Source organism: Epinephelus moara, chromosome 18 (genome assembly GCF_006386435.1).
Source record: "Epinephelus moara isolate mb chromosome 18, YSFRI_EMoa_1.0, whole genome shotgun sequence".
NCBI classification, from domain to species: domain Eukaryota; kingdom Metazoa; phylum Chordata; class Actinopteri; order Perciformes; family Serranidae; genus Epinephelus; species Epinephelus moara.
Genome location: NC_065523.1, coordinates 16,062,109 through 16,087,055, shown reverse-complemented (window position 1 = coordinate 16,087,055; position 24,947 = coordinate 16,062,109). Strand labels below are relative to the sequence as shown.

Sequence of the window (24,947 nt, the reverse complement as noted above, 5' to 3'; positions counted from 1 at the left end):
ATTTTTTTGCCCATTTACAATAAGCCTGAGTAATCTCGTTAGCCTGCGGATTTGGTTCCCGCAAATTAATTGGCAGCATGTAAATCAATGCTGTGCAATTTGATTCTGGTCTATTATTTATTGTGGGGTGATTATGGAAAGTAGCTTGTACTTACACTTCATCTCTCTGTCAATATGTAAATCCTCAGCTACAGTTAAAGCCCGGCGATGCTTCTCCGAGGCTTGAAAGTATAAAACTTCAAAGAATTTACAAATGAGGAGAAAGTGGCTGCAAAGTGGAGGAGGAGGGAACTTCAATGGACACGCTGCTCTTTTGAACTAATTACCACAATCTTTTTAAATTTGTCATGTCATTATTACATGTCCTCAAGAAGTTTCCCCTTTATGAAGCTTCATACACTGAGGAACCTGTGGCTGATTTATAGCATCACACTCTTTGGAGGATCACTGGGGATTTGCTGCACATTTCATTGAAGCGGCGGTCACAGGCGGAGATATGTATCTAACTGGTGCTATATGAAGATATATTCTTATGAGGATGCATATAGACATGAATGTGAGTGTCTGACTTGTTCCTAAGCAACAGTAGACCTGTGAGCCCAGTGACAGATGGTTGGTGAAGTTATTTTGGTTTAGAGGAGAAGGAGAGGGAGGGAGCGATGAGGTGCCTGGACGGAGGAGAGAAGGGGGGGGTTTCCACTTAACATGAGGGAATTGGCAGCCTAGCAACACAAACTAAGTGAAGACATCCTTAGCAACAAGGAGGTGATGTTTGACCCCACCCAACCCCCCCTTGCTCCTTACCCCTACATCCTTTTTGTCCGTGGTGCTGCCACAGAGCTGACGGGACTCAAAACAGACACACCCTTTCAAGCCCCTCCGCCCCGGAGGAAGCAGACTGTCCTCGCAACTTCCCTCTTTTTCGATTAACAGATTCCTCTCCTATTAGCCGATCAAAGCACCCACAGGACTGCGAGGGAGCCGCTGTGTCCCTGCGTGTGCTTGAAAGTGAGTGCAGTTATGTGCCAGGAAACACTAAGGCGGGTAAAGTGTGCATTAACAGAATGTGTTTTGGATATTAAATATGGATAGACCAAGTATCACGAGATGACGGAGAACGCGTGAGAGGCCGTGTTTTGATCCCGAGGGGCTTCCACCTTTGGGAGTCTTAATCACGCAGAGGTAAATACAGTCATTAATTACATACTGTTACAGATTGCAAGGACACAGTGTCACAGCAGAGTGGTACCCCACTCTAAGCAACCATCAGTCATTAAAGTTATTTTAAGGAGTTAATGACTTCATTACTTTGATTTGCAGGGGGATATTAGACTCAGTGTGTGTGTGTGTGTGTGTGTGTGTGTGTTCCTAGCGCTCCTCCTGCAGCATGTCTGTTTGAATGGCTGCTGAAAATCTGTTTGTTTGAGAAACAAATTACACGTTTTATGAATCCAATAGAAGGAATTCCTCTCCTGTGTCTTATGCACCCCACCAGCCTCTACCTATTAACCTCATTTCCATTTAGACACATCTCAGTACTGCAGGCGACCATGGTGTGCCTTGTCTTCTCTGCCCGTTCATTTGCCACATAAAGTCTTCTCTGTTCCTTCAACTTTCTTTCCAGCTGTCTCGGTTATACTTAACAGCAGGCCACATTAGACTTCCCACAGTTCTGAAATCTGGATGCACTTAAAAAAAACAACAACGGAAATGCACTCTTTCCATTTCTCCATCCCTCATGCATCCTCACTTATTTATTTATTTTGAATTTCTCCACACATCATCCAAGAGGGAAGCTGCAGCTCCAGAGGGACTAGAGGAGGGGAAGGCAGATCAGATAGAAAAACACCACAACACAAATACACATTGTCCCACGCCAGCGACTCTGGGGGTGCATTTTATGAGCCTGCCAACCCTTCACCTGCGGAAAAAACTCATATCCCCTCACTTGACCCTCATACACGCCAGTTAAACCGAGCAAAGCAGAAAAGGGTAAGCCGGTTGTGGTTAACCAAACACTGATTTTGTCTGAGAGCGTTTTGATATTGGCTCCCTGTGACAGCACTCTCGGACTCAGTGAAAAGCTTAAAGGGCTCCAGATAGATCTGTACCACAGGTCAGGACCCTTCCATCCCTCTCTCCTCCTCCAGCCCTCGTCCTCGCTTCTTGTTTAGTCTTAATTGGCTGCCATCTGACCCAGTCTCTGGCTTTTTACGCAGGACAACCGGCGCTATACTCTCCCCAGAATGCCATTCTTCTGTGGGGGTGATCGTCACAGAGGGCTTTGGAGCCAATAAATCCAAATTGTTCAATACTGGAAAGGGGGTTTGATCGGCCCCAGTGTATTACCTACACCATCCACCCACACTGAGAGCCTAATGCCAGCAGAACAGTTGACTATTATAGCTTTTCTACTTATTTCTCTATTTTCGTCATTTCTTCTCGCGGCAATTCTTGGACACGGGTGGCAGTAACTTAGCAACAAGCCGGAGAATAAGAGCAGGGCACAGGGATAAAGATTCAATAAATGGACAAGTGCAGAGATAAGAAGCATTGTCTGCTTCTGCAAGCCCCACCACGCACACACACATCACCGCCATCACACCCTTCCCAAAGTTCATTTCTGTAGGGCAATCTTAGATTTTATCCCATTTTCTGCCTCATTTTCTTTTTATGTCTTTTTTTTTCCTTGTTTTAGAAGCTGGTAAATTTCTGCATGCTCCATCATTTAGTGGAATGGGAAGAGGCTTTCTGTGGCGGGCACTTACCAAATTCATAAATTTAGTGAGGAGGACCCAGAGTTTGGCTAGCCTGTTTCAAGGGAATGCATATTACATAGCAATAGCTTCTGGCAAAGTTAATCCTTTTTAGACCCAAAAAAATCAAGAAATGACTGCTGATCACAATCACCTACTGTGTATTTTATTTTATACATTATTTGCCCCACTAGGGGTCCTTCTATCACAACTACACAACTTGGTGCTGGTTGTTTCAGGTCTTAATGTATGTTATTATTTAATATTCAGGGTTTCATGGCAGGTTTTCCAGTCTTGCCTTACACTCACATACTGTGCAGCTAACGCATTACCTGTTATATGCTGTGCTCATTTCAGTCCAGTAGAGGGCAGGGCAACATGCAAAGCATTTTATAGTTAACAGGATGTGGGTCCCATTCATCAGTTTTATTAGAGTAGCACTATGATAGTAATTTCAAATGAGCTGTATCTGTAATATGAACTACATGCAAAGCAGCAACACTGTGCTGGCAGCAGTGTTGTGTCTTGACAAGGACTCTGTTTAAAATGGTCCTCACCTCCTGTAAGCCTATTTAATACCAGTGGCAAAGTTTCAGTATTTTAAATAAAATACTTCAATATTGATATTATGACAATATTGTAGGGTTGACTATTGGTGCTTTCTCAAAGTATTTAAACAATAAGATTTTGATAAATACGCATCAGTAATGTGGATATTATGACAAAGCAGGTAAAGGCTAATGATACGACACCTAGAACAGTCTGGTAATTTCTGAAAGTTACACCACTACTGTAATGCAGGTTTTAAAAACCATGGAAAGACAATACTTATGACATCCAAAATCTAAGACTATATCAAGATATAATATCAAAATATTGCCCAGTCCTATTTAATATTTAGTCCACCACTACAAGTCCAGTTCCACACCACATATGTTCCTCAGGGAGCCACACCTGGCCATGCTAGATAACAAATAGAAAAGGGTGTGAAATTAATTTGACTTAAAAGACCACTGTGTAGAATTTAGGGGAATCATATTGGCAGAAAGGATATATAATATTCAGAACTATGTTTTTTATTAGTGTATTATCACCTAAAAATAAGAATAGTTGTGCTTTCGTTACTTTAGAATGAGCTTGTCATCTTCCACAGAGTCCGCCATGTTGTTTCTACAGTGGCCCACAGTGGACAAATCAAACATTGGCTCTAAAGCCCTGTTTCCACCAAAAACTTTTGGTATAGTACCGTTAGAACCAAAAATAACCCCTGTGGACATGTACCGAGGCCCTGGATCGTTTAGGGTTTCCACCCAGACAGTACTCTTAAATGTGGGCAGGGTTGTTGTCACTCACTGCTCCGTCCAGCTCTCACTATATCTCCTCTTCTGCAGTGATACAGAGGGAAGTCTGCACCGAGTTTATTGTCCACAGAATGGGGTTGCATGCCAACATTTTCTGAACAAAAAAGAACAGGCTGCAGTGAGAGTCTGTCTTAGTGGGATATTTTGAAATAGCAGGTTTGTGCATTTAGTCCTTGTCAGGCAAGAGAGAGTGCACCAGAACGATGCATCACTACGTTTATTTATTTATTTTTAATTGTGAGGATTCAAATATATGCCAGTCACATAATCTGGTTGAAATTAATATATATTTTCTAAATGCCTGAAGATCCACTCATTACTAAAAATGTATGTAATCCAAAAGAGACAATTAAAACTATTGGGATGGTCAAAGTTGTCACATTGGCATTTAAGGTGTGTTGGTGGAGTCACGTCGTCAGCTTATGCATTGAGTAACATCACAAGTAAATGTTCCACCTTTAAAGTTGCCAGCAGTCAGCACAGCAAATTAAACTATTTTTTCTCTGACTCCAGCTGCTGGTAAAGGCAGCAAAAGATCCTTTCATTTTATAGTTATAGTTTATTAATGTATGTAAAACTTGCCACAGCATAAGCAGTAGATACATAACCTTCAAAACACAACTCAGTCCTGAGCAAGAGTGACAGTTCTTTAATGACCAATCAACAGACTGCAGTGTTTCTAGCTCCACCTTTTAGTACCGGATCAATGTCCTTGGTACCTCAACAGAGGGGTGATAAAAAAAATGGGGATGGTGTGGAACAGTACCATCCACAATTTCTCACAATGGAAATGGAAAAAAATGTGCACCAAATTGAACTGAACTGCTGCTTGGTGGAAACTTGACTTATATAGGGCCATTCGCATTTTTGTCTCGACCACCGTAGCTCTCCTACACACTTGGCCAGTGGAAGAGGTTTCAGTTCTGCACCCTCACCACTAGATGGCACTAATTTCTGCACACTGGACCTTTAAAAGAAACATTTGGTTCAGTATACTAACATGGTCAAATTTCTCTTCAGAAAACACAGTGATGGGGCATCAGTGGCTTAGTGGGTATAGCAGGCGGCATACGCCCCATGTACAAGGTTTTTGCAGTAGTGGCCCGGGTTCGAATCCAGCCTGTGGCCCCTTGCTGCATGTCATCCCCCCTCCCTCCCCTCCTTAATTTATCAATTCATTTATATATAAATACATACTTGATTTTCATTGTGACTCTGTGTTCAACAGTCTCAGTTTGACTGATTCCTCTTATTTCTTTTTTTAAAAACTTAAATACATCTATATCTGGAGACTAATGCCAAAACAGAGGACTGCCAAGTTGTCACCATGCTGTACTTAAAGTGTTGTTAGTGAAACACAATGCTGGCATTTAGAGTGAATTTCTTGTCTTTGTATTATTTTTCCCACCACACCTACTCCCAATTTGATGTTCAGTTTTCAGGCAATTTTTGATGAAGATGACATGGCACTTCCTTCTTCAACTGTGTGTAGTTGCTTCATCATTTTTCCGTTTTATGATGCCAACAATTGCTTTAGAGGATTGTAACTGCCACCACCACCTACATTACTCGGGTGTCGGCCACCTGAAATCAGTTTTAATTTTTTCCAGATTCCATATTTATTGTTTTAATTTTTCTGAATTGTGTATTTTACAATTTAAGTACATTTTGTCATTAAAAATAGCTCTAAACATGCAGTGGGTGAATAGAATATCAACAATTCAATAAGAAATATTTAAACTTAAAAATTGAATTTCCCCTCAGGGATTAATAAAGTATATAAAATTTTTAAAAAAAATTAAATTGAAACTTTAATTACCACCACACATTGTTGCATTTTATTTAAGTGCTTCAATACAGTCATCAAACAAAACATTCCATCAGGGGCGTAAATATAGACATTGCAGGCAGTTGCGCTGGGGCCTGCGGGGTGGGGGGGCCCTTGAGAATGATTTAGATTGCCACCACGCAACACATTCTCACTCCGACCTCGTCGCATATTTCCATTTTCACAGGAAATTTACTGTTTAAATATAGTCGCACTACGTCAGTACAACAATGACAACAACGTTGTTGTTTTTTCCTCCAACAACTAATGCAGTTGAGTTTAGGAAACAAAAACACATGGTTAGATTTAGTAAAAAAGAACAGGGTTTGGCTTCGCAATCTTACAGGACACAAACGCCACTCTCCTGGGTGAAAGTCGGTGTTTGTTGGATCCATCCAATGTCCCCCTGCCCACCCTACTCAGACTTTCGCCGTTTTAACTTTTGTTCTTGTCCCGCCATGTTTTCCCCTGACGCTGCCATGCGCCATTAACTATTATGTATAAACTATTCAATTAATTGAATAATTTCTCATTTTCTTTGATATTTTTATCATATATAGGTATACAACGATGCTTGTTGGGTAACATATATGTTGATGTTGCCTAATATCAAGTCACTATTTGATCATGTGACAAGACGACATGATAAGGTAGCTAGCAGTCATGCCTTTTAAACACAAAAGCAATTTGTGGGTGCTGGTGTCCTTAATATTGAGGGGGATGTGTCCATGTGTCCCACCCTGAAATCTACATCTCTACACCTACACCAGTAACAGAGAAATCTGTCTAGGTGTTTCTTGTATCCTACAAATAAATAGATAAAAAATATTCTGCAACTTACTCCACTTGTGCAACATTAAAGTAAGCTTTTGGGTCATTAACTTTTTATTAAAAGTTATCAGTCCATAAGGAAACGAGCGCCAACATGCCACAGTCTTATCTGTTGCCCGTCACATTGACAGGATGCGGGTTTTGATGTGTGAGGCAAAGCTCTATGACCCAACATGCGCTTAGTCAAGTCAAGTCAAGAATGGGGAAAGGCGTTCAGGTCGCGAAGTGAACAAGCCCACAGGGAGCACACAGACGACTGCTGTCAAGTCGGCTCCGTTACTCTCCAGCCATGGGAACTCCTTTACACCGTCTGGTGATACTCTTTGTCCTTTTGTTATCGGCGTCAAACGTTTTGGGTAAGTTTTACGCATTGCGCTATTTTTTATTTTTTTTTTTTTTTGTAGAAAACTTTCACCTGCTTAACCAGGGGGTTTTCTTCCGACTTGAAGGTCATCTTTGAAGGTACCACCTATTATTAACAGTATATGTATATACACAGTATATGTGCTGATGGTTATTCAACATAATGTTCTCAAACGGACACAACAATTCACTGTTATCTGTCTTGAATGGAGCGGCTCTGTTGGTTTGTAAGTGCGCTGCTCCGCTGGAGCTTTCGCCTCCTGTCCTTATAAGGGAGTGAAAATAGTCGAGATGTTTCCCAAAGTGAGGAGTCCCTCACAGGCTCCCCAGCACCGCCAAGAATAATTTTATTATCAGCATATAATAGAATATATATATATACTTAAAGCCATTGTATGTTTGTGGTTTTCATTTTTCTTGATTAACTGAAAACCTAACAAACTACATTAATGAATAAAACACTCAGACTTTCCTATAAAGTATTAAAGTATTTTGAAATAGCTCAAGAAGTGTAGCTGAGAAACCATATCCTGTGTGGTGCTTATTCAGGCCCTTGACTGTTTGGGAATAGGTATGATGTCAGGCAGTTCTTTTAGAGTCAAATTAGGTATTTTTTCATGTATATTCTGTCAGCTGCACACAGGTAGATTAACACTAGTGGCTGTGCCTTAGTTTTAAACTCCAGTGAACCACACCCATAGGCCAAGACAGATAACAAATTGTAAAGCCGTTTGGAATTAATGCATTTGTTGACTTTCAGGGAATGAAACGTTTGGCGCAATTTGCCAGCACAGTGAAATGATCCTCAGAAAAACATAATGAGGATCAGCATCATTAATGTGACGGGTACTGAGACTTCAACGTCCAGCGCTTGTTTGCACAGTGCTCTTATGAAAGACAGTGGTGTCTGTGGTTGAACAGAGCTGCATGGGACTTCTGATTTAAAAAACAAAAACAAAAAAAACCCGTGTGGTTAGTGTTGTCACTTTGACTCAACAGTGTGTGTAAGGAAATGTGTTTTGTTCAGTGGTGGAACGTAACTATGTACATTTACTTCAGCACTTACTTAAACATGTCATACTTCTACTTGTATCTTGCACTTCACTAAATTTGATACATTTATTTATTTGTTACTTTGCAAATCCAAATTGATAATACAAAATATAATCAATAAATAATGATGAAGTATTACTGTATTATGGAAGCAAACTATCCGGAAGTATAGTAAAAAAATAAGCCCCATTTTAAGCAGCTGCAACACTGGAGTAATGTACACATTCACACATCCATATTATAATATATTACAGTTATAGTAATGAAAATTACTCTGCTAGTCTGCACAATAATTACTTTTTGTACTTTCAGTGAAATTTAATGCAAATACTTTTGTACTTTTCTCTTAAGTAACATTTTGAATGCAAGATTTTTACTTGAGCATTACCGCCACTGATTTTGTGTCACATTTCTATTGCTTTATCAAAGGTTCCAACATCTGCACTTCCCAAGGAGTCACCACTTGTCAACAGTGCTTGGCCGTTCACCCTAGCTGTGCGTGGTGCTCTCAGGAGGTAAAAACACCAGTAGCACACATACACACAAACTGTGTCTAGTCGCCCCTCCCATTAATCACTGCAACAAGTTAGAACAGAATCCTCATTTCCCAATAGCATTCTTCGTCTTGTCATCCTCTGGTGTTTGTTCGTTTACATGCTCATACACTGTAGCCTCTGAACTGAGGAAAGTGGGTGTTGGCCTCAGGTCTCCTGTGCATGAGATACCTGAGCCTATATCAGCATCATATCATAAATGCAAACCTTAAATGCTTCTTATTCAATGTGTTGATGCTTAATTCAGGTGTATGGGCAGGGGGGCTCCAGCGCGTCCCGCTGCGATCTGAAGCAGAATCTGCTGGATGGAGGGTGCAGCTCAGCAGCAGTTGAGTTTCCCTCCAGCACTCTGAATATTCAGGAGAACAAACCGCTCAGCAGCAAGGCCTCGGGGACTGCCGATGATGTCACTCAGATAAAGCCTCAGAAACTCCGCATGACGCTAAGACCAGGTACATTAACACCCAACCAGACATCCCAAGTAAGACCAACTCACTTGAAAGAAAATAAGGTTTAGGGACACCAGTTGATCTCATTCAATGCAATCCTCCATCTCTGTGGTCCTCTGCTATTTCCCTCTCAGGAGATTCCAAGCATTTCACTGTGACAGTGAAACAGGTGGAGGATTACCCAGTGGACCTCTACTATCTGATGGATCTTTCATATTCGATGGAAGACGACTTGTATCGCCTTCAAACCTTGGGCAGTGAGCTTGCCGCGACTATGGGCCGCACCACAAGCAACCTACGCATGGGGTTTGGAGCCTTCGTGGACAAGACCATGTCCCCTTACATGTACATGCACCCCCCAGAGGCAGTGAAAAACCCTTGCTATGGGTAGGTGTGGGTTCTACTGTTGGTGTTACATTTGAGGAGGAGAAGGAGCTGAAGTGGAGATTTTCTAATATTCAGAGGAAGTCTGTCCAGTTCTCCTTCACTGATTTCCTATCCCCCCCATTCACCCGTTCAATACATACAGAATGGGCACGACATGCCTGGCTCAGTTCGGGTTCAAGCACGTGCTGTCGCTGACGGAGGAGGTGGGTCGCTTCACTGAGGAGGTGGAGAAACAGAAGGTGTCTAGAAACAGAGACGCTCCAGAGGGTGGATTTGATGCTGTCATGCAGGCTGTGGTGTGCAAGGTATGAAGATGTAATCACATACGTACTGTATACTCGTTGATGTGGAAAACTGAGTGTGTACATTCAAGCTGAAGTTTCTTATTCTTATCATGTGTGTAATAGTTACAGAGAAGCTGTCGTTGGCAATGAAAATCTTAGGCCTCAGGCACCCTCCAACAATGCTTATTAAAGGGACACTTTGTCAATTTTTAACCAGCTTTGTATCATAGCTGTGGTTAATATTTGTTGTCAACTCATCTCCAGCAGACTTTGGCTGTAGAAACATATTTTAGCTTATTGTTTAACTGTAATTCGAGAATGTTTGTGACCAGCTGACCTTCACATTGTTTCCTGTGTCAAAACGGCCAACCAGCAGGCGCATTTATGTGTACGTTGCGGCACAGGGCATTCTGGTAGTTGTAGGTTTTCTATCTCTTGATCAAAAAGCGAATGCCGCAGCCCCTTCCCTTTGTTTCCTGTGGTCATGTAGCACCAATTTTAAAAGCATTTTACTGCATAGACAGCCCAGTTTTATGACAAGACCAACTAAATAAGGTGTGACTGGACTTCTGTGTTTGTCATTAGGACAGGATTGGCTGGCGTTCAGATGCCTCACACCTTTTGGTATTCACCACTGATGCCAAAACTCACATCGCTCTGGATGGACGTATAGCTGGGATTGTCCGACCCAATGATGGACTGTGTCACCTTGATAGTGACAATGTTTACAATGAAACTACAGTGCTGGTAAAGGCAAACAATAAAGTCATTTACTTTGGTTTGTAATCATTTTGCTTCCACTGAAGACAATTTACTCCCTGTGTCTTCCAGGACTATCCCTCTCTGGCACTCATGACAGACAAAATGTCTGAAAACAACATTAATTTGATTTTTGCTGTGACCAGTGTTGTGGAGGAGCTCTACAGGGTAAACCAGATGTAATTGTTGTGCCACAGCATGAATTTAAGTTATTGATATGAACAACACAAAAACTGGGTCATCATCTTGTGGTCATGTCCGTCTTCCCAGGGGTACAGTAAGCTCATACCAGGCACAACTGTGGGAATGCTGTCTGATGACTCTGGGAATGTTATTAAGCTCATTGAGGAGGCTTATGCGGTAAGTTTCTCCTATAGGACCATAAGTGGAACTTGAGAGCTCATGTAATCTATTTTTTTATGTAAAAAAGTGTGATGCATTTTAACCGTTTGACCTCATAACGTTGTGTCGAATAGAGAATTCGTTCTAAAGTGGAGCTGGAGCAACTGGGAGTCCCAGAAGAATTGAACCTCTTCTACAATGCCACTTGCCTCAATGGAGAGTTTATCCCTGGACTCAAGTCCTGCTCTGGCCTCAAGATTGGAGACACAGTACGTATCTGTTGAGACACATGCACATCTGGTATCTACACACACAGAAGGTCACAGAGACACTTCCTCCTCTGCAGGTGTCATTCAGCGTGGAGGCTCAGTTGCGTGGCTGTCCCAAAGAGAAGACCCGTACCTTTACCATCAAACCTCGAGGCTTCAGGGATGCCCTGGAGGTCACGGTGGACTTTGCCTGTACCTGTGACTGTGAGGCAAAGGCTGTACCTGACAGCCCCGTCTGTAACAATGGCAATGGGACCTACGAGTGCGGCGTGTGTCAGTGTCATCCTGGTCGTCTGGGCCCACGATGCGAGTGCTCCGTGGGGGACTACAGTCCATCGGATGATGTCAACTGCATCCCGAAGCCAGAGAGCCCGATCTGCAGCGGGAGAGGTGACTGTTTGTGTGGACAGTGCTCCTGCCATGCAAATGAGTTTGGTCAGGTGTGGGGCAAGTACTGTGAATGCGACGACTTCAATTGCTTACGCTTCAAAGGGGCACTGTGCTCTGGTGAGTAGATGTACTTTTATATCCTTTTATATTCTTTTTTTTAACCTGTGTGATTAAATGTAAATATATTTTTTGAACTGATGTTTTTGTCATGAGTACTTTCACAAAGAAAAGGCATTAACCAATCATGTTGCTCTTATACTCATGAGGATTAGCGTGCAATGCATTCTGGTAGCGCTAGGTTGCGTTTGAAGAGACAGGGCCCCACTTCTCAATTGAATGAAGTTGAATCTAGGCCTCTTGATGCAAATCAGGCACATCCAGCGCGAGTGACCACTTCTGGAAACTCCCCAAAAAATGTCTCAGCAAAAGTGCTGGCTTGACAGTGCTGTGTGCACTCCTGGAGGAAGAACGAGAACGAATGAAAAAGTTTTGTAATAAGTTTAAACAACTGCACAATGGATTACATGCTTGTAAACAACCCTCGCAGTATGATGCCTTTGAACATGACGCCAGCCTTCTTCTTCTTCTGCTTCTTTTCTGTGTCCCACTACATCACAATGGTTTCCTGCCGGTTGGCGACACCCATGTAAAGGAGCAGTATCGCCATCAAGTGGGCAGGAGTGTATAATGCTTCAGGGTCAAGTGAACGATCAAGCGGAAGTGTAAGGCAGCTGAAAAAATAGTTCCACAATTGAGATGAATAGCGAAAACACAGATGGAAACCACAGTTTGCTACGATTTTTATGTCAGAACATCAACGAACACCACTGACCACTCAGTGAGTTTCATGGCTTTGAAAAAGGGTGGTTTTAGGACAGGTTCACACATGGCCATAGGCAGCAGTGTTAAGCCAGGCAGGGGATAGCCACATTCTCCGAAAATGAGCAATCGTCACAATTTTGGTCTTAACCGCTCTATTTCATCATAAACAACCCAGAAATGGGGCTCAAAGTGCAAAATACCGGACTTCTCCTTTAATATAACTGAAAATTTCCAAACAAGCCACCATGTTGGTTTGGTTTGACATTTTGCTCTCAGTCTTTAGAACAATCAAATCAAAAGCACCGGCCTTAAGGACTGGAGCACAATAGTGTTGTCACAATACTGGAATTTCTAACTTAGATACAATACCTTGAAAAATATCAATACTTAATATCATTTTCGATACCATGGGGATAAATTAGATATGAAGATTACTATAACAAGGCTGGAACATGACAACAACAACTTTTCTTTTCTTGGTTAGCAGCAGAGAATAGCGGAACGACTCTACTAAACAATAAGAGAGAGCGAGAAAGCACCGCTGGTACTGGGAACTGCCCATTGGTTCGACAGCCCATTGGTTCGACATCCCATTGGTTCGACATCCCATTGTTCCGACCATATTAAACTCATTGTTCCGAAGTCCGTTCCGAAATCATCATGATGCCCTGTGGTTAAGGTCTGGTTAGGTTTAGGCACAAAAACCACTTGGTTAGGGTCAGGAAAAGATGATGGTGTGGGTTAAAATGAAAAAGAAAGTGACAAACACATAAGCCGTGAGCCTGCTCCGCCTCAAGCCGGTCGCAGTGCACCATACGCCCGCCGCGAGCCGTTCAGCACCGCGGACAGTCGGACTAATGGGATGTCAAACCAATGGGCTGTCGAACCAATGACATGGACCCTTGTTACTGAGGTATCGATACTGCAGAGTATTGAAACCATTTCATATTCAGAATTGATATGTATCGGTAAATCAATATTTTTGACAACACTGGAGCACATCGATCAATTTACAGCTGCTAACGGACTAACTTTGCAACATCACTTTCTTTCATCAGAGTCAAGGACTCTTTGACTTGACAGATCTCTGTCCTCGAGCTGAGAGGCACCTTATTTGGCCACATGCTGTTGGATGATGCCTGTTTCAATCACATATTTTGTCTCTGTGCTATACAGCCATGTTGATCATTCTGTGAGCTCAATGCCATGCTGGTGTTAGCATTAGCTCAAAGCACAGCATGGTTGTAGGTTCTTAGTCTTGTTTAAAGGTCATTTTCCCTCCACTGAATTAGCAGAAATCTCAAAATCTGATCACATAAAAACTCAAATTATCTGCATGGCTAGATATCACTTAAGGTCAAAAGAAAATGTGCTGCTCTCTAAAATGTTCTCTCTGTAATTGGGGTGAAGCAACCCTTTACTTTAGGTCGATGTGAGCAGGAAAGAAGAAGTTGCCCGTCCCTTCCTTTTCCCTGCTCTGAGGCCCAGTTGGTCTCAGTCTATAAACTTAGCTTGACAAATCAAATACTAATGTACAATCTTATTACAGTCCTTGCTTGTAAAGGACATGTAAATAATTGCATAGTTTCGCTGCTGAGCGTACAGTAATGCTCACAAATAACCAATCCTCTGTCAGGTCTGTAAACTTAATATGTACGCTGAGATTGATTCATGTTCTTACCGCTCACAGCAGCGCAGCATGATGTGCTATCACTCCCTCCTACAAGTCTGCACAGCTCAGTGAACAGTTACTCAATCAGAGTGATAAAACTTTAATAGGCTCTATCATTGGGTAATTTAATGTAGCAGCAGTTTGGGCCTGTGATTTTAAGGACGAGGCTGAGCAATAGCAGAGCAGGAAACTACTCTTTTATCTTAACGTACATTAAGCAGAGCAAACATTAGCTTTGCATACTAAATATGATTAATGTTTAATAATATGACCTGATTTTTTCAAAGGGGAACTCTACCAATTTGGGGTTACTACTCAACCTGTGAACATGTTTTCTGTGGCTCTTGGAGGAGCTTTGCCAAGTTCAAGGAAATGATGTCTGCTCTTGAACGTGGAAACTAAAAAAATTAAAAAATATTAGGCCTATGTGCCTCCTCGCTTTCCTCACTCACATCTCTTCCTCACATCTTAGCTCCTTCCTGCGATGTGAGACCTGAGAAAGAGATGCGAGGAGGACATGCGTTTGATACACCTGTGTTTCCTCGCTCTAAGCTCCTCCAGAAGCCTCCCCTCCTCTCGCTCTTCATTTCCTTGAGGTGCATTTAAGGGGACTGGAAATTCCTCCATGATGGCGAAGGGGGAACGATTTTTGGGTCACGGAGGAGTAAGAACGTGAGGAAGCATAAGTTAGCATAATAAAAAGCAGCCCGTCTTACAATCTAGGCTGACAGAGTTAAAAAAACAACAACATGTTTATCAAGCAGGAAAGGTCTAATTAAAAGATGCTGTCAAGTTGCATTATGGGTAGTGTAGAAACCAACATTTTTGGAGCAAGAAGCCTGAATATCTCAGTCTTTGCTGTATTGATTGTGATCATTCTTATTAATCTGTCTTGTGATGTACAGTAGTGCACTTCTAAATCGCTGGAGTGCACTGTCATTATAAAATCACAAGTTAAAAGCTCCATAAACTTCCACAGCAGTGGACTCTCCAAAATCCAAAATGGTGTACATAAACTCATCACAGCCTCATAGTACTTAAAGTTAAGGTTTAACATCCAAAACTAAACAAAACCTACCCTGGGCCTCTCGTCTGTGCACCATGACTTAAGGAGAAGATGAAGGGTCATGTGTGTGTTGGCAAGCTGGAACATGACGTATTCATATCAGCAAGGAGGAGTTGGGAGTCTACCTCAAGGGAGGATGTTTTTCTGAGGGATGGGTATTAAGGCATTCGGTGATGACACCCAGGGCTGGGGCGGAGACGCTCACCCAACTTGCCCACCTACACACACAAAGCAATAGCTGGGGTAAGACAGTCCACAGAGCTCAATTTGGGACCGCAGAGTTGTTGTGTCTCAGCAGAGCCGTGATGTTGTTGTCTTTAAAGAGCGAGCGTCCCTTAGCCCCAGCACAATTGAAGCTACTGCGACCCGGGGTTCCAAGAAAGCTCCGTCTCTGCGATATTCCCTGTGGCTGTGTATTTCTCCGTGTGCTGAGGGACTGTGGGACTGGTGCAGGGCAAGGCAGGGAGCAGGAGTCAGCAAGCACAGCCCAAGGGCCCATAAATATGAGGGGAGAGAGAACAGGAAAGTTTGCATTCCTCTGCTGGCAATTTGCCCAACTTCCCTTCCCTCCAGTGTGTCTGCGTCCCCACTGCACATGATTCTGTTCATTCTCGTCCTCCAGCAGTTCTGTTTTACTGTTCTGTCTCTTTCCCTGATTTCGTCCTTTTATCATGGCCCCTGTGTTAGCCTTCTCTAAAGCCCAGGCATGTGATTAATGGGCAGGATTACTGTGCAGTCTCACAGAGAGCGTAGAATGATGTAAATCCCAGAACTCCCTTTTAAGTGCATGAATCAACTTCAGAACAAATAAGATCAAAACAGCTACTCATTCTTGTCAAGTGTAAGTGCTCTACACTGGGGTGGGTACATTTACATGCACACCAGTATTCCACATTATTCCAGATATCAAAATATTCTGAATTTGATGCAGGTCATGTAAACAGCATATTCAGTTAGAGTTCGGCTTAATTCCGAATGTAGCATTTTCTATTTAAGACGTGGGATATGCTGATATTACTCAGGCTTTAGGAGCGTTCTTTGGACATGTATACAGTGCTTTCAAAATATGCATCTCAGTTGGGGTTTTCACCGCAGTTTGCGTCACACGGCCTCTTGCCAGTTTAAAGTCAGCTCCGTGCGTTGTCATGGATGTATTGTACACAAACCAACTCAACAACATTTTGCAACGCTGGGGCAGAGATACCCCAAAGAAAAGCTCACATTTCTGGTTTGAAGTAGAAACACATCTACTTTAGAAAGACTCAACAGGTTTTTGGATATGATGTTTGAATATGGGCAAATATTAAAGCGCTGACCTTTTCAGGAAGGTGGTTGAGGGAATGAAAACCCTGAAAAAACCTGACACAAGCAACAATCTTTCACTTTTTTATATTGTGATGGGCATGATAATCTGAATATGCACGGCTGCATGTAAATGGAAATATTAGTAGAATATTCATTTTCATTTGTCGTGTAAACAACTTAGTAAGAATATTATCTTTTTGGAGTAAGGGTAAAACCCAGATATTTTGTGCATGTAAACATAAACAATGTAGTCTGGCAATGTTTTTGTCAAAAAAAATGTCTTGTTTTCAAAGTGTTTTCAGCACTTCTCAGCTGTTATCTTTTCGACTGAGTAAGAAAGATTACTCAATGATTGCTTTGTGTGAGACGGTTAATGATTAACCAGTGACCCTGTCTGATCCCATCACGGCTATGAACACAATCTAAAAGAGAAGCCGTCGTTGACAGGGTGGAGACTGGGGAATTGTTTCCCAGAGTATACAACGGCGGATGATTTGTTTTGAGCTGTGTGGAATTAGGGACCCTTGGACCCCTCAGCGATGTTTCACGACCAGTCACTCCCCCAGTCTGATCCAGCTGGACTGTGACTCACTCCCTTTGCTCTTAGTCATCCGGTGCCAAATCCTGTTTGGTTTCCTGCAAAGAACACTGTAGACTCTTGGGCTGTGCCTTTGTTTCTAAGGTAGCTTAATCTCTTTCTGTCTCTCTGTAATCCAGGGAGAAAAGCTCGCCTCCACATTCTGTCAGCCAACGGTTGCGTCACTGTAACACTGTTCCCCAAATGACCTGGCTTTTGTGATTTCTACACTTCAGTAGAGTCTGATGAAGTGTGTGTGTGTGTGTGTGTGTGTGTGTGTGTGTGTGTGCGCGCCTGCCTGTAAGGAGACGGGGAGTCATTAGTGTGTTCATTGACAATAGAACATTTCCTGCCTTTGTCAGGATAGGGATGATGAAGAGATATGCATAATGCCCCTTGCTGAGTAAGATTACATTTTAGAACAATTAGTTACCAACTTATTTTGTGACTTAGCACTGTTTGAAAGAGAGGATGTAAAGAAAGATAAATAGAGCTGCACACAAAGCTTACTTACTTGTAATTAAAAGAAAATAAACTTACCCACTTGAAATACCATCAGTTCATGACTCTCCTGTCAGAGGGTTTTAATAAACTAATAATCAATCAAGTTATGTCAATGACAAAAGATGAAACTTTCTAATGTTAAAAAGTAAAAAACAACAGATAAGTATACAAATAACGAATTAGTAGAAGTTAAAGTCACCTATTAGAATATTTTTTAAGTAAGAGTCTAATATTTACTGTACTTAATTTTTGGTATTAAATGTGTCTAAGTATTGAAAGTAAAAGTACAAGTAAATGTTGTTAATAAAAAGTCCAAATTTTGAGAATTATGCTGTTTATTTCTTTTTAGCATTTACACCACCTTAAAAATGGAGTGTACATTACACTAGAAGAAAAACCAGATCTTCACAACTTAAAGGTTCAGTGAGTTAGATTGAGGGGGGTTTAGTAGCAGCTAGCAGTGAGGATTGCAGATTGCAACCAGCTGAAACTTTCCTTCAGTGTTCACTGTTAGGAGGAGCAGAAAAATCTTTTATCTTCTTTCTTTTATCTCTTCCTCTCCAAAACAAATGGACCAGGTGATAAATACCAGTACAAACACCGAACACTGCTCTCATAGCCTAACGGAAGGGCTGCTAACTACAGTGGCCGATGAAAAAACACAAATGGCCCTGGCTGTTATTAGTTTGTCCCTTCTGGGCTAGTGTAGAAACATGGCAATGCAACATGGCAAAGTCTGTAAATGAGGACCCGCCTCCATTGTAGATATAAACAGCTCATTCTAAGGTAATGAAAACACAGCAGTTCTTATCTTCAGGTGATTATACACTGAAGAAAACATATTTATTACATTACACTCCATTTATGCCAATCTATCCCACTAAATCCTACACACTGGACCTTTAAAGCATCATAAGAAAGTCTCTGACACACTGCAGTTACCTGTCACAAGTCTCTATCTCTTTGAACCATTACTTGCTCTCTCTGCTGTGTGTCACCACTTTCTGCTTCCATCATTACGACAGTTTCACTGTCGAGTGGAATTCTATTCATGCAGTCGCTAGCATATAGCATCTGATCTTTCGTGCAGCCTGGGCTTTGCTGGCAATCGAAACATGACTGCGGCTTTGAGAGCACTTGTTTGCACTAGCCCTTATGTGATTAACCTGTGATCTGATAAACATAAATTGATATTGATTGAATTATAACGCAATAAGATGTGATATGTAAATTTGATTTGAATTGAAAGACTATCTTCCAAAGGACTACTAGAGCATTAACCTCCTTATCCTTTTTGATCATTTTAGATCATGGGAAGTGTAGCTGTGGCATCTGCCAGTGTGATGCTGGCTGGTCAGGAGAAAACTGCAACTGCTCCACAATCACAGTCACCTGCACATCCAGCAACGACCTTCTGTGCAGCGGCCGGGGTTACTGCAGTTGTGGGGTTTGTCAATGCACTGAGCCTGGCGCTTATGGAGACACCTGTGAGAAATGCCCTACCTGTCCTGATTCCTGCACTATTAAAACGTAAGTGTAATTCTTAAGTTTTTGACAAACAAGAGAAATGAGGAAATGGACAAAACAAAAACACTTGTGAAGTAACTCATTCTCAATCACAGAATCCCACCTCATATAGATGTAACCTTCATGTTTTAGACAGCACACGCCATTGTAAGGGGTGTGGCTAAAATATTTTTGCCCCCTGGTTGTTGCTTGAGAAAAAGCCATGGGGTTTATATTCCTGGGAGCATGAACGTGCTCAGCAAATTTCATAAAGTCTACCATGAAATTGGTGATGAGATATCTTGTATTGAAAGGTGATATTTTGACCTAAGGATGGTGCAAGATGAAAGATCATGAAGTGTCCAAAATGGACATGGTTCATCCTTTGGGAGACCACCAACCCATTCACCAGAAAAAATGATTGTATTGTAGGTTTCTGCAAACCCTGGATATGTGACGTTTGTAGGTTACTTTGTAGCAAATACGCTGAATCTTGGCATTTCTCAACAACGCTGTGGTTAACGTGTGATTTCTTTTAGGCACAAAAATCACTTGGTTTTGGTTAGGAAAAGATTGTGATATAGCTTAAAATACCCATGTTTAGTGGTACAAAAGAAGCTGGAAAAGTAGGGACAGGTTGGTGAAAAACACCCCAGTCTGGTGGCTCAAACACCACTGGGAAAAGCTGCAACAAGTTGATGAAGAACATCTAGGTTCGAAAATGCTGCTGGGAGATGCCATTTGCATTCACCCATCACCCCTGGAGGACAAAAGTCAGCTTAGACATTATGTCCGTTTAGAAACACTTATATATTACGAAATGTAGCATATTTGTGATTTGAAGAAATGTATAATACAAACATTTTCTACTGGCGACTGAGCTGGGACCACAAATATCTACGCCACAGGAAATAGGATATCCTGTGGAGTTACTGTACAAATGAAACTTTTGGCCTTGTGTTGGCACCAATAGAATTAGAGAGAGGGTCATCACAAACAAAATTATTCCTCTTGGAACAATGAATACCCACAGATAAATTGATAGCAATTTAACCTCTCATTTCAAAAATACTGTATCTTGACAAGGTAAGTGTTGGTCAAGGAAATATTTATTGATTTAATGGTGACAACAGGTCAAGACCAAAATTATTAGAGGTCATCCTCTGAGGACCATGAACGTGTGTACGAAAGTAGCTGTTGAGACATGTTGCTCTGGACCAGAATGTTGCAGTGACTGACCTATCAACTGATCAACTGATGTCAACAACCGACTCTTACATCCTCAGGCGTTGCCCCTAACAGGGTAAAATATTTCAGCAAAGCATCTGAGAGTAACTAAGCTGACTGGTCGCACTCTGCAGTGGAAACATTGTTCCATCATGATACTCCTTCATTCCAGGATCATCACAAACTGCTCCTACACACATTTTTAAAAAGTTTAGGTGTGGTTTCACGTACAGCAGAGAAAGATCTAACTCCTCTCATGGCCACAACAGCAAGCAGATATCAACACTTAGTCTCAACTCTTAGATGCTTGTAGTTCTAGTAGTTTGTCCATACCTTGCATATCGTATTGAATCATGCGCTGCTGCCAAAGAGCATCAATAGTATACACACTGTGTACGCATCAAAAGTAACTGCGTGGGTCTCTGCTTGCAGGAAATGTGTTGAGTGTCAACACTTTAAAAGAGGACAGTACATTGACGACAACAGCTGTGGTCGAATCTGCAGAGATGAAATCAAGGAAGTGGATAAGTTGGGTGAGAACTCTTCTGTCTCTGACCTACTCATTACCTACTGTGACCTTAACCTTCTGTGGTGATGCTTACTGTTGTTTTTCTGCTGTTGATCATATGAGAAGAATATCCTTGAGAGTAGTTAGAGGCGTTTGGTGTCAAAGAATATTATTTAGTGATAAATATTCTGTCATTGTATTACTCTTATTGAAGCTTAAAATCATTTCATTACCCTGTTGCTGCTTCTTCTTGCTCCTACAGGTTTCCATGCCAGAAATTCGGTAAATTGCTCATACAAAGATGAGAATGACTGCGTGGTTCACTTCCAGTACTACGAAAATGAAAATGGCAAATCCATTCTGTCTGTGGAAAGAGAGCCAGGTACTAAAAGAGTTTGTGTGCATGTATGAGACATTTAAACTGCCAGAGAACTGAGCATTGTAATTGAGGTGCATTATTAGGACAGAAGAGTGTGTTCTTGAACACCACCTCAGCCTGTGTCTGGCAAGTTAAAGCAAAAACAGAACTGTGTGTAATTCCAGTAATCAGTTATTTCTTAAAGATGAGCATGACCAAGAACACACCCAGACATGTAGTGATGATGCACTGAATCATCGTTTGACACTGGAGTGCAGTGGTTGCTTAACTTCATGACAGAGCCCCACTGATTAACAAACATCACGGAAACCAACAGAGAAAATTGGCTGTTTATCTCTGTCTGTCTCACTTCCTGTCTCTCATCTCTCAGAGTGTCCTAAGGGTCCAGACACCTTGGTGGTGCTCCTGTCGGTGGCCGGAGCCATTCTGCTGCTGGGGCTCATTGGCCTGCTCATCTGGAAGCTGCTGATCACCATCCATGACCGTAGAGAGTTCGCCAAATTTGAGGAGGAGAGAGCCAAAGCTAAATGGGATACGGTGAGAGATAATCATAATTCAAACCCTGGCTGCTTCTCATTCAGGGATCGATGGCGTATTGCAAATACAATAACAGAATATGATGGCCCTGTAAAGGGAAAAGTCTACAGTGAACTTAAAAAGCTGAATATCTATGTGGGACTGAATTAAATGTTTTCATTCCCCAGGCTAACAATCCTTTGTACAAAGGAGCCACCTCCACCTTCACCAATGTAGCGTACCGAGGCAACTAATCAATAAATGCAATGAGGAAAAACTCAGGGGTCAACGACAGAGATGGAATGTAGCAGCGAGGAAATGTATGGGAGGAAGATCCTACACTGTAGCTGAAAAGCTGTCAACGACATGGTGTGGAAAATGTACATATTGTTAAAATAACTATAAATGTTAAAGGTATACTATGCAGGATTGTTGGTTACTGTTTCTAAACATGCTTGCTAGTGAAACTGAAGGTAAAAGCTAACCCCAGATTCACAGTCTGTTGCTGTCTTGCCTTGCTATATGTGTGTTTTTCGGCACTATGTCTCTTAGATGCGTGCTGTTGCCACTGATGGTTGCTACCTTTTTATAAAGTACCAACCTCACCTGGGCACTATGAGGGTACATGCTCATAAACATCCCGAGCACAGAAAATAAGAAGAAAATAAGTAAATACAGGCAGAGGGCAGAAGTCTTGAGGTCTTGAGTGATGATTGACATGGAGTGCTTTTTAATCCTGCATAGTATATCTTAATGTAAGTCACAGATGGTTGCCTGCTGTTAGGCTTTCTGTTTTTACACTCTGTCATTTAGTTTTCTCTAAGTACTGTACATGCAGTCAGATAGGAGTTCATTAATATAAACAGCTGTACTGTCAGTTTACAGTAAGGGGAACTGCTGCTGAGAGTATGTCACTTTGGTCGTTTTAGGAGGCTCTTCTGCCATTGCAATATTTGTTGTTCAAGTTTTGCTCACATTTTCAAAAAGAAATAGGAATCACTGTGACCTCAAAGTGATCAGTCAATATAGAAAATCCATCCATCCACTTTTTTAAAGTCGTCTTCCACCATGTTTGATGTATTATTTACACCCAAGTCGTGTTTTTTGCAAATTTTGTAATTTTCTCCCACAGAGTGCAGCTGTTTTAAAGTTCCCTTTTCACTGAATTAAAAAAAGGGGAATTTCAAAGGAATCACTGCAGTTTATCAATATACTTACAACGTGTACTATAGAATTTTAATAAATTATTAGAACACGCTTTAAGGGTTTCCCTTATATTTTTGAATGCAGACTTGTTTTAGTAATGATTTTGCCAATAATGCAGCACTCTGTGGAGTTTTCATTAACTGTACAAAGGAGTAAATCACCTTAAAGGGACAGTTCACCCGTAAATCAAACTTACATATTTTTCCTCTTACTGTAGTGCTATTGATCAGTGTAGATTGTTTTGATGTGAGTTGTTGAGTGTTGGAGATATCGGCCCTAGAGATGTCTGCCTTCTCTCAAATATAATGGAACTAGATGGCACTCGGCTTGTGGTGCTCAAAGCACCAAATTTAAAAAAAAAAAACTGAACAGCAATGTCTCTTTCCAGAAATCATGACCTGGTTACTCAAGATAATCCATAGACCTTGTCGTGAGCAGTTTCATGTAGGAACTATTTTCTTTCTACCAAATTACACCTGCCAACCAAATCACTGTGCAGAGGGAAGCATACATCTACTGCTAACTCATCTAGCACCAATGAGCTAGCTAACATTGCAGCTCAGCAAAGGAGGACGCCATACTGCTCACAAGGTCTGTGGATTATCTTGGCTAAGCGCTTTGAAAGACGGCAGACATCTCTACGGCCGATATCTCCAACACACGGCAACTCACACCAAAATAATACAGGCTGTTAAATAGTACTACAGGTACGAGAAAAAATGTGTACATTTGATTTTGGGGTGAACTGTCCCTTTAACTACAGCCTCTAGGCTTACTTGGTTTACAGTGATGTTTGTGGTCTATATTGTTTTTTGACATGTATATCAGCAATGGTAACTTTATAAATACTTTGACATGTTTTCTCTGCACCATCACCCGTTTTTGTGTTTGTTGGGCTTTTTTTTTTTTTTTTTTGTAAAACTGTTAGACAATATAGTGATCTGTCCTGCCATTGCTGAATTGTAAATTATTTTCTACTGAGCAGCACTGTGTCACGCTGAAATACCATGTTGTTTGTGTATATGAGCAGATTTTATTGCACAACAAATGATACTGGCCTTTTGTAACCTCTATGGGAAAAGTGTTTTGGTTGTAAAGCGCTGATCCTCTCTTAAGATATGGCCTGCAAGCTCATTGCATAGTTTTTTGTTTTGCACCATTTTTAAAGATACCTAGGGCTTTGCTTTAGTTTGTTACACAGAGGGAGCGCATAAAGATGACTTACACCTGATTTCACCGACCTTTATGAGATGCCTGACATTTGGTTTCTTTTAAACAAATGTCAATGCGACTTTCAGCCTTTATTAAGATCAGACTTACAATACAGAAGCCTAAAAACACAAGTTATTTGAGATTCATATTTCAGATCTGAAGCAACAAGTTGTCTTAAGTTGCTGAAATAGAAAAAGTTATTAAACTTTGTCTGTATTCACTCTGTGTGACGCTGGCTGGCAATACATTTTGGATGAACATTACGATAAATACCACTGATGCTCTGTTTGATTTTAGTGATAAGCTGAATGTTTCATCCTGCCTCCCACTTCATTCACACACACAGCAAGTTAATACACAAACACTCTGAGAAACACACAAAATGTAACAGCCAAGAAACAATCAATGATTAGTTATCTAAGTTCTTACATTCAATTCAGGCGAGTTCACTGTGATGTGTGTGTCATACTGCAACTTTTAAACATATAAAATGATTGTCAGCGTGCAGGCATTTCCTTTGACAATACTCTGACACCACATATCTAACAAATAGGTGATATTTCCTGTTCCATGGAACATGACATCAGACTGAGGGCATTAGTTCCCTTGTCTGCTCTTGTGTATTTATCGGGTGTTTAATCTGATACGTAACACTTTAGCAAAAGTTTGCACTTCCCCTCCTCATCCCACAACATATCTCTGTCACCACATCCTGTTCACATCCGCCCGATGGGGCCAGTTAGTGTGTGTCCATTTGTCCTTCATACAGTTTGTTGGTACTTCAGTTTCCACTGAAAATAAAAAGGCACCTTCATCACAAC

At 41.4% G+C, this 24,947-nt stretch overlaps 1 protein-coding gene across 1 annotated transcript; it reads left to right on the top strand.

The window, feature by feature from the left end:
• The first annotated feature begins 6,953 nt into the window (after window positions 1–6,953).
• Window positions 6,954–24,946, top strand: itgb3a (integrin beta 3a). The gene is made up of 15 exons (XM_050069148.1): window positions 6,954–7,132; window positions 8,622–8,707; window positions 8,994–9,198; window positions 9,330–9,582; window positions 9,725–9,887; window positions 10,452–10,613; window positions 10,698–10,793; window positions 10,896–10,985; window positions 11,102–11,236; window positions 11,314–11,743; window positions 18,880–19,102; window positions 20,738–20,838; window positions 21,076–21,195; window positions 21,563–21,729; window positions 21,897–24,946. The coding sequence occupies exons 1-15, from the start codon at window positions 7,066–7,068 to the stop codon at window positions 21,960–21,962; spliced, it is 2,364 nt and encodes a 787-aa protein (XP_049925105.1). The 5' UTR covers window positions 6,954–7,065; the 3' UTR covers window positions 21,963–24,946.
• Window position 24,947: the final 1 nt, after the last annotated feature.